The sequence below is a fragment of the Nelusetta ayraudi genome, unplaced genomic scaffold (assembly GCF_046127955.1).
Source record: "Nelusetta ayraudi isolate G7.1 ecotype Tasmania unplaced genomic scaffold, CSIRO-AGI_Nayr_v1 ptg000011l, whole genome shotgun sequence".
Taxonomy (NCBI): Eukaryota; Metazoa; Chordata; class Actinopteri; order Tetraodontiformes; family Monacanthidae; genus Nelusetta; species Nelusetta ayraudi.
In genome coordinates, this window is record NW_027466061.1 from 27,234,586 (window position 1) to 27,245,000 (window position 10,415).

A 10,415-nucleotide genomic window follows, 5' to 3' on the forward strand; every position below is an offset into this window, starting at 1 on the left:
TTTCCAGTGAAAAGTGACAACAGCTGCTGCCTCACCTCTGATTCACTTAACTACACACCCAAGCAAAGACTGTATAGAGATCAATGTCATTTTTCAAATGAACTAATGACCTGTCACCATTTTAACAGAGCTGATGGAAGTGTTATATTTCTACAATTCACTTGTATCTGTCCTGCTGTTGGCTCAGCATCTCATTAGAAGAAAGTAAAGGGGGACAGCGCACTCAAATATGAGTGAAAACGCCAATTTGTTGTAAGATGAAATGTTGCTTTCGGGTTGTTTCTGTAAGGCTGATGAGGCTCAGTCGCTATCAGTGAATCACAATGGGCAATGACGACGCCCAATGCATGAAAGGAAACTCAGCTACTCAACGTCAGTGGCATATGAGTTAAATTTGTGGTGAATGTCATTAAACCCTTGGGCCATATTCCAATACATCATCCGTCTGTTGCAACATAAGTTGCAGTGAGTTATTGGGTGAACAAGGTCCTTGAGCGCTTTGTGACTGTTTAACCAAAGAGTCAATGTTGCCCTCTAGTGGTTTTATACGAAACTAAGTGTTTCTGTGGCACTGTCATGAAGAAGACGTGGATTCGACTCGTTAGCAGTGGAGTAGAAGTAGTCAGAAAAACTTTTTATTTTCTCAAGCAGATTTAATAGAAGAAATTTATACAAACATAACTATTATAGATATGGTGTCGCATTGTGTTGGGGGCGGAGAGAATGAAAGAAACCGTCAGAAAAAAGAAAAAAGGAAAAAAAAAACCCGGGTGGGGAGGGGTGTTGTACGTCATCACTACGCGTCCCAAACAGTGCAGCGAGTCTCCACTTTCACACGTGAGTTGCTACTACTACTGCATGTTTCTGTTCACTAAATGTGTTTTTTTGGTCTTCTCTTTGCCATCCTGAAGACAGAGCCTTCAGCTTATTAGTTCACACACACAACAACCCCGAAAAGCTGTTTATTTTAAAAAAGCATTTACGCCTGTTTACTCGTAGGAAGTTAGCACGGGTGCTAATCTCATGTAGAATTGAACTCCTTTACTAATCTATGCAAAACAAAACGGACCCATGTAAAAATACGAAGTGTATCAATTACATATGTATTTGAAAAGATGTCAATTCGGCGATCACATTGTGTACTTGTTTATATTATTATTATTGTTATTGTTATTGTTATTGTTATAATGTCTCTAAATATCATTATCCAATAAATTATTCACGCTTTGCCCTCACTAAGTCACATATAATTCAATGTGCCATCCCAATGTGAATAGCTGTGCTTGTGACACAGTACTGATTTTTCTACATGAACCGTACATTACCATTGATTACCGACATGACACACATCCTTTGCTGATTCACCTCTGTTGTCTTCTTCCACCTAGAGGGTCAAACAGTGCTCCCCTTCTGACGTGCTCAAGACACTTAACCTGCAGCTTGAAGGTCTGGACAATGCAGGTTAGAGGCGACGAAAGGAAGCAACAGAGAGGAGGAGGGAAGAAGAGAAAAACCCCTGGTGATGGTAGTGGGGGAGGGTGGGTCAAGAAGAGGAATGGGGGAGGTGAAGGTGGTGAAAAGGTTCCAGAGGATGGCAGCAGGAAGCGTCTGGACGCCCTGAGTGTCGGCTACTTCCGCAGAGTCGGGGATCGACTCAGTGAAGGCTTTGAAGATGATGAGGAGAGAGGTGAGAACTTTCTCCTCTAGATCTTTTACGCCAGACCAGGCAGAGTAGAACAATGGTGAAAATGTTACAGAAATGTATTTAATTAATCCAAGCTTGGTTAAAACAACGCCGATGCTTTTGAAAATTTGCATTTTGGTCAAAGATTTCATCGAGAATTCATCTAAAAAGCACTCAAGTGTTTCCGCTGTCCTTGACATCTTAAGCCCTGATTTCCAACATTACACACGATCGACACACATGATTTAGCACGCAGAAATATCACCGGGGCATAAATGACATGAATTATTGTGTGTGTTTTTGCAGGGATGTTTGTGGAAAACGTCCTCACAGAAGTCAAAGGGAAAGCAACTGTGGTCGCAATGGACCGGACAGGAAGCATCACCCTGCAGCGGCTGCTGCCGCTCTCCAGCCTCAAGCAGGTGGGGGAGGTGCTGGCCGAACTAGGAGGGGAGTCGGGGTCCGAGTTCAAGGCGGTGTCCTGCGACCGGTGTGGCGGACACGTGGTGGAGAGCGCCATCAGGCAGATGTCCCGTCTGAGCGGTGAGGGTGTAGCTTTCTGCAAGGGATAGTGAAGCCATACAAACCAGAAAGAGCTCACATCTGTTCCGCTCCATCTAGAGTCCTCTACCACTGAAGAGGAGGAGAAGGAGGAGGAGGAAGAGGAGGAGGAGAAGAGTGGAGCGTCGCTGGAGGCCCAGGTCTTGTCTTTGAGCCAGGCGGTGAGAGACAACGGTGCCGAGTTCATCAGACATGTTCACGGCTCACATGTGGTGCGCACGCTGTTACACGTCCTGGCAGGGTGTGTGGGACCGCCACGCACCGAGGCACGTCCAGGTATGCACGCACACACGCACACACATAGACTCTTAATAGAAACACCTTTGAATCTTATGGTTCTGTTCATTTTGAGAGCCGACCCATCGCTCGTTTGTGTTTTTTGATTGGCGCTGGAGTAAATCTGACACAACTCAAAGCACACGAGACGTCAATGTTGAGCCAGTTATCTTGATTTCATCTGGACCTTCTCAGTCGGAACCACCAGACCCAATGCCATTGATCTCAAGCAATCAATCCGCTTTTGTTTGTGCGACGCTGAATCACATCCAAGTGATCTACATTGATGCCTCTACTTTGAACTTGTGCGCTGTGTATTCCTTCAGAATACATGATGAGGTTGAAAATAATATTTTGTCAGTTTGACTGCTTATATCATTCTTATTTTTTTGGCGTATATGACTAATAAGTAAACTGCTAGTTGCAACTGTTGACGTGCGATGGGGCAATGGCCCAGCTAACGTCACACCGTAATAAATAATCTTATTTGCGCTTTTCAAATGTATTAGAAAGAATGTTGTGCCCAGTCACCCTCCCAGTTTTCCCTCTGCCCTACATGATTTCTACACACTCTTTAGCAGCTGCATGCAATAGATTGAGGAAGCGTTCCGTCGGGTGTGCCACGTTCGCGTTTGGCTGAAGATGCAGTGCATGCAAAGGTGCACAGTTTCCAAGAGTTATGGCAGAGTTGGCATTGTGCCTCAGCAGCCTCCAGCCTCACAGTCGTTAGTATTGTTGTGGTTGGCAGCCCGTTGGAAAACGAACCATTGAAGCTGTCGTTGTTATGAACGCCTGTGACCCAACAGTGGGACGAGCTGCAGCTCGAATTGAGGGGATTCCAGTTGCTCTTTTTCTGCTCATTTCCAACAGCAGTCAAGAGATTTAAGGTTTTATTCTGTCAGAGTCTGCGGTCTGAGATCAGAGAAAGGTGTCAGATGGTTTTTGCCTTCTTGTTTTTTCTTTGCAGGTGGAAAAGAACGCAACGCCGTCCCTCAGCTCACAGACTTTGAGATTCCCACGTCGTTTTGGTACGAGCTGAAAAGTCTCACCGAGATCTTGATGGACAACGTCAACCGTGAGTTTTCTTCGCGTCACGTTGAGACGCGCGCCAGGGCAGACAGCTATGACTGAGAGCTTCATCAGTGTATTCGGTGAATAGCGCTGGCTGGCTCTTATCCTCGGATCAATGTTTTTAATGGCATCGTGACTTGTTTTTCTTCTCCCTGCTTGACTGCGGCTTAAAAAACTGTTTCCTTCAGATTCCTACATGTTCAGGTGATGAAATAGAGCGCAAAGAAGTTATACTTTGTAGTTATATAAGCATTCGTGAGAGCTTTGCGCCCTTGAAATTCAATTGTTTAGTATCATTACACCACTGTTATCCTTATCCAGTGCACCTTTCTTAATTGGATTCAATTAGACTGAGGTTATTTAAAAAAAAAAAAAGATAACCCGGCCAGAGTTCTCAGTGGGACACTGTGACCTCAAGCACACCCTGCTTCCGTACTTGCTTTCTGCAATTTTGTGAAATTGGAAAAATATAATGAGGGGGAAACACGTTGGAAAAGTTTCTCTGGCCTCCAGGATGCGTGCAATTAATTTCTGGAGAGAGAGTCTTGACAGAAGCTGTTAGCTTTGCTTCCGTGGCCAGAGGCCACTTTTTAAATTGGAGCGATGCCTTTGAGAAGCCCTTGCCCCCCCCCCTCTCTCTTGACTCTATATGCTGTGTCTCGCTTCCTTCCAGTGAGCGTGACAGATGCAGCTGCCAGCACAGTGTTCCAGACCATGCTGACTGCGTGTCACAGGAAGCGGCCCAAACTGTGCAAGCAGCTCCTCGGAGGCATCATGGAGTATCTGTCAAGTCGCAACGCTGCTCCGGGAGTGAGGTGAGGAGGCGCCGCTTCTTGCCGCCGCTGTGTCAGGGTAGCGGAGCTCTTAAAGGGACAGTTCACCTCCTTCTCACCACCTAGCGCTCAGAGGCTCTGGTGAAATCTCCTCACTAAACTCTCCTGGAGGGGCAGAAGTCTGGATGTCAAGCGTTGACAACATGTTAAATGGAAGTGGACTCAGTGTGACTCAGCGGCGGGAATTCTTTCCCTCTGTAAAACTCTGCAAATGTTCTGTGCCTCCACTCCAGCCTCCGTCAACATAGTGGTGAGCAAACATTGAAGGCGCTGCGATTCTGAAATCTTCTTTTTTTGTTGTTTTTTTTAGTCCACTCCTGGTGTTTCTGAAGGACCAGGCCTCCAGCCACCTGATCGACACCATCATCCAGCTCGCTCACAAGTCCCTCCTCCGCGACCTCTACAAGAACCACCTCAGGGGTCAGCTGGTGGACTTGGCGCTCCACCGCATCGCCAACTTCCCCGTGCAGAGACTCGCCGCCGCCTCGGCGAAACACAAACTGGTCGGTGTCTCCGCCGCGCCGCCGGCTGCCACGCTTGCCGCGGGGGAAACGCCCGAGTCGCGCCGCTGACCCTCGTCCTTCTCTGCAGTTCCCGAAGCTGTTTGACGAGCTGATCCAAGGCGTGGAGGCCATCCTGGCGGCGGGTCACATGGGAGTGATCGTCCAGCTGGCGGAGAGCTGCGCCGAGAGCGAGGAGAGGCAGGACGAGTTATTGCAGTGCCTCCTCAGGGTAGGGCAGCCGAACGCTCAGCGTGTGTTGTAGGGCTGGGACGATCTGCTTTTCTCCCGATTCCACTCTTCTACGACTTTTTGGAGGCCGGTTTGATTTTTTTTTTAGTCTGCATTTTTAACACCAGTGAAACAGTTGAATGATTAAGATTGTCTGCAGACTGTTCCAGGAACCATATTTCCCCCCTCACAAAATACACATGTCTATATACACAAAGTCAGTAAGTCAGTTTTTAAGATGTATTCAGCAGCAATATTATATGTTAACTCTCTTTTCAAAAGCCTGGACTGCATAAAAGAGGAAAAAATAAAAGAGTATAGTAAAAGCAGGTTTCTGAAACCTTTCTGACAAAATGAAATATATATGTATTGAACAAAATTATTTTGCCCTCTGCCGGAGAAAAGTGGTAACTTTTTCCAACCCGGCTCAACAGACTAAAGTGAAGCCTTTGAATTTGAAAAAAAACCAAACATTTTTTAAACCAAATATTGATTTAAAAATCGTTAAACAAAAAATCGCGATGTTTGTGTGAATCGATTTTTTTTCTTCCTCCCACCCCATAGTGTGTTAAACCGACAGCCTCGTTTCTGTTTGTTTATTTGTTTGTTCGTTCATGACTGGCACTGTGTGTGGTCAGCTCAACGTTAATGGAGCCGCTTGGTGCTTGACTTGTGACTAATGGAAAGCTTGTGGGTGTGATGCCTCCCAGGCGTTCCACTGCGCTGAGCCGGGCTCCCGCCACACCAGCTGCCTCCCGCTCTTCATGTCCCTGCTCACCTACGAGGTGTACTACCAGACGGAGACAGCAGAGGGCAGCACACAAACCGAGGTAACGCACAAACAAGTCATCAATGCAGCTTTGCAAAGCTGCCCTTTGCAGGCTTGAGAGTCTGACTCCTGTCGCTCGCAGGTCCCGCTGTCGTCCATCTGCTACCACGGCTCGCGCCTGGTCCAGTCACTGGCCAGGTTCAAGGAGCGATCGCTGCTCCTCAGCAGCCTGCGCACGCTGAGCCCGGCCGACCTGCTGACTCTGGCGTCCGACCCGGCCGGGAGCCACGTCCTGCAGGCCCTCATCACCACGTGCAGCGATAAAGGACGAGGCAAAATCCTCAAGAGACTGGAGGTACGAGTGACCACCTTAACTCATCTTCTACACGTCCATGTGATATGATGGAAATGTTCATTCCAAACCTTTAGTGGTGAAAGTAGAATAGATTTCAGGTGAAACATATGACGATGGTGTGAAAATGGACTCTGACAACCTTGTTCATTTAGATAAATTGTTGAATTTTTCATTCTTCTCTCAGGGTCAGTATGTGAAAATGGCCTGCTCCAGGTTGGGCAGTCGGGTTCTGGAAGCCATCTGGAACAGCGCCTCCGTCAGTCACAGGCAGAGCATTGCACAAGAACTCGGTAACGTAACCATCTTCTGGCGTTCCTGCACAAACTCGCCATGCAGACTTTTGATTCACCCAAAATTGAGCCTACGGTGCATCAAGAAGTTAAAACTGCAATCATGTCCATGTAAATTCTTCCTTAAAAGTTTCATGTGCAATGTTTATGAAGAAAATTGACAATGTTGAGGTCATGTTGGTGTCTTGGTCTCAGTGGTTGTGAGTTAAAACCTCAGCTAAGGAAGATAACACATTCTGATGTAAACATCCAACCATCAGACGTCTTGCTATGTGAATTAGAGGCGACTCAAGTAATTAATATGATTCTGGCGGTTGGATTGAGAGACAAATACTTCATCCTGAGCAACACTTTCCCCTGTTTCTGGGTTTCTTGTCGTCTGCTTGTTGCTCAGAACTACCTAGGTTTGCCTACTGTTGCCTCCCTGTTAATTGCTCCCTCCGTTGCCTACACTTACGTTTGTTTGTATTTGTTTGTTTTGTTTTTTTTCAGTGGGAAGCGAAAGCCAACTACGGTCAGATCAGTTTGCTCGCCATGTTTGGGCCAAATTTGCCCTTTCTCACTTCCTACATAGAAGAAGCCACTGGCAGGAGATACAGACGGGCGAGTCCAAGAAGCGCAAGCTGTTCAGTGACATTTTTGACTAAACCATGTAAATTAAAAACAAGTCTGTCGTTTATTAAATTCTTTTTAAATTAGACAAGAACCACAGTTTGTTTGCAGTCTTTGTGGAGAGACGTCACGCAAAAGCAGACTGGAGTTTGTTCAGTCGATGGCCACTAGAGGGCAGTAGTGTAACAATGAACTTTGGTGTCGGACCGAGCAAATGCAGAATCTGAACAATCTTTGAGATTGGCCCCCAGGGAAAGGAAAACTTTAGCTGATTTCAAACCATCTTCACGTTTGGTTTCAGAACGGCCAGATCAGATTGAGCTCTTCCATATTTCAATGCACTTGTATGTCTAAAGTGTGCCGGAGGATTTTATCAATCCGACATTTGGGCTGAAACATTCTTTCTCGCAAGAAATGCGCAAACAAGGTATAATAGTCGAGAATTTTCCATTTCTCCCAATGGAAACAAACAAATCCTGTCTGCAAGTGAATCTCTGTGTCCCTGCGCCGGACAGACCTGGCAGCTCCATCATCACGGAGCAGTGATTGCTTACCGTTTTGATGAAGTCACCGAGGGAAGCTGCACCAGGCTGAGGAGACGCCAGAGGGGACCACAAACCTTTTACTGCCATAAATCCACGGGCTATTTCTTTAATATTGTAATCCAGTTAATGTTCCTCGGCACGGTTTCACACACTGTTTGCTTTATACCGCCATGCCATTATTATCTCAAATCATCTTTTACAGCTGAATTGATTAAACCGAGAGGATCTGACTCAACTCGATGTCGATCTTGCAGATTTGATTGACGTGCTCGCTCTTTGCGTCTCTGCGAGGGACTGCCGTGTGTAGTGTGAGCTTACTACTCGATGCGTTGCTGTGTTGCGTTAGATTTCATCATGAGTATGGTTTTTTTCTGTCACACTTCCGAGGAACATGAGTCACCTCACCATTCAAACGCATTTTAATGGTGAGTTAAATTATCCAAACAGGCGCGGAGGGGAGCGTCCCACTTTCAACTCAGTGGTCCCGACGTATGAAGGCAATTTGGGGGCTTTTGTTGAGAGACTGAATACTTGACTGAAGTGAAGTGAAATTTTGTTTGCAGGTCTTTCTTGCAACGCAGTCTCTGATTGGCTGTGGCGCTGAACGCCTTCAACTGACTTACTGAGACAATACCTGCTGTCTGATTGGAAGCACTTGCTGTAGAAAAGCTTCTGTATTTGAACGACGGTGGTTTTTCATTGGAAATATTAACCTTACATATTCGTGTAGCCGTTATACGAACTGGATTTAGCTGCGAGTGGGTGAGTCTATGCAAAGTGTTAATCACGAGCGTGGGTGGTGGTTTTGGTGTCATTGGGTCACTTGGCAAGAAGGAAGGAAGATAAGAAAAGTCATGTGTTTTCTTAGCCGACGCTAAGCCGTCTGTCCCAGGTCTGTGCTGTCAGTGATGTTTGGATGAGCTACAACTGAAAATGATGGGATGGGACCAAGAGCCCAAGTCGATTTTTTTGTTTTGTTCTTTTTGTAGCGCCTGATCTTCATCTTCTTTGTGGTGTCTGCCTCGACCTGGATTTACATGGTACTAGCCAGAAAATTTGAATATCCTGAAAATGTTGCTGTATCTCTGCAATTCAACTTAAAAGGTGAATTTGACATATTATATAACTGAATAATATGCAAATCAATATATTTCAAGTTTTTATTTCTTTGGATTTTGCTGATCAGGTCTTGCAGCTTAAAAAAAAAACAAAACTCAAATTTTATAATCATTTTCTGAGTTTGTGGGTTTGTGGTTTTAATAAGCTGAAAATCTTAATCAGCAAAGTTACAACAAGGAACTGCTTGAGATGTCAGTTTGCGAGTAATGGCTCAATAAAATTTGTTGGTTTCATCTTTTGTGTTAAATGGCCAAAATCAAACAACTTTTACTTGATATTCTCATTTTTCGGGTCGCGCCTGTACATGGTGGACATATTGCCCAGCATGTCGTCAGTGTCTATTTGCAGTTTCGCAAAGCGCAGACTAATGAACACATTTCAAGCTGAGTTGCAACCAAAACGTCTCGATTTGAATTGTTAGTGTTGCAGAGCTGCAGTCAGCACTGCTGTGAACTTGAATCCCCTGTCCACTGAAGCTTCTGTCGAGAACGATGCTAATCTGGCTGACATGTTTGGCGGAACGCAGGTTTTGATTGAAGGTTTGACCTCGGATTTATTCGCGTTAATGGGAGCTGGAGGACGAGGAAGCGCCGAGGTCGATTTGTGTCTCCTCCTCTTCTTGACCCTGCGCTAACGCTGGTGATATTTCACTGCGGGGGCTCTCGTGTTCACCTCCAACTTTAATCACCCGCCGTTGGTTTTGATGCGATGCCGGCATGGGTCATTCCAGTTCCCCTCTGTCGTTTCGGTTATCGCGCCACATGTATAATCGGCTTTATTCCTTGGGGGAGACGAGGCGGAGGAATGATGACCTTTTCGGGTGACTGCGAGCCGTGACTTGGTGAAAACAAATCACATGTAGCCCCCGGGGCTACGCTTCCTTCGATAGCACCAAGTGTCTGGCCTTTAGCTCCACCTGGCCTGCATGCTCCGGCCCCAGACACACTCCCTGATCGAGATGGACCGGTCACATATTTGAAGGTGCGCTGAGGTGTTTCTTGTGTTTTGTGCTGTACAGGAGATTTTCACTTTTCAGTCATTCAGTGTTTATCCGTCAGGTTTGCAGAAGTTTCTTCTCTTTGTTTGGAAACAACTTAGAATTTCCTACAATTTAAACCTCCGGAACCCGAAAGGTTCTAGAATTGATGAGTTTGTGCCGTAAAGTAATGTCACGATTGAATTATTTTCACCTTCTTCCTCTTTTTTGTTTTAAGTGATTGTGTTCAATGAAAAATGGAAGATTTTGTTCTGTGAATAACCTTGTCAGAATCTCTCACTGGTTCCTGTTGCTGACTCGCACATGAAAATATTACTACAATAAAGCTATCTCCCTGCCCACATTACTCCGCCCACACTTCAATACCACAACAACAACAACAACAACAACAACAACCCTGCACTGCTTTAGTGATGCGCTGCGCCTGCTGAGAATAGTCCTCGTCTGGTGCAGAGTGAGGACTAAGTTAGACAACCTTTCACTGGCACGCAGTAGGTGGCTTCTCAACATTACAGCTCCCTTTGCGCTCGCTGCCCTCTTTCGCCCGAAAATCACAGTATAGGCCCACAGAG

The 10,415-nt window shown here is 46.0% G+C and overlaps 1 protein-coding gene across 1 annotated transcript; it reads left to right on the forward strand.

Moving 5' to 3' along the window:
* The first annotated feature begins 1,374 nt into the window (after positions 1–1,374).
* nop9 (NOP9 nucleolar protein) lies at positions 1,375–7,279 on the forward strand. Its single transcript, XM_076022312.1, has 11 exons — positions 1,375–1,687; positions 1,991–2,227; positions 2,306–2,521; positions 3,489–3,596; positions 4,266–4,407; positions 4,736–4,928; positions 5,017–5,157; positions 5,867–5,986; positions 6,068–6,280; positions 6,465–6,570; positions 7,063–7,279. Exons 1-11 carry the CDS (start codon positions 1,456–1,458, stop codon positions 7,215–7,217), a joined length of 1,863 nt encoding a protein of 620 aa, XP_075878427.1. The 5' UTR covers positions 1,375–1,455; the 3' UTR covers positions 7,218–7,279.
* Positions 7,280–10,415: the final 3,136 nt, after the last annotated feature.

Coding starts and splice junctions, on each gene's coding strand:
- nop9 (XM_076022312.1), top strand. CDS start 1,456: ATGCAGGTTAGAGGCGACGAAAGGAAGCAACAGAGAGGAGGAGGGAAG. Junction 1,688..1,990: donor TGAAGATGATGAGGAGAGAG/GTGAGAACTTTC, acceptor GTGTTTTTGCAG/GGATGTTTGTGGAAAACGTC. Junction 5,987..6,067: donor AGGGCAGCACACAAACCGAG/GTAACGCACAAA, acceptor TGTCGCTCGCAG/GTCCCGCTGTCGTCCATCTG.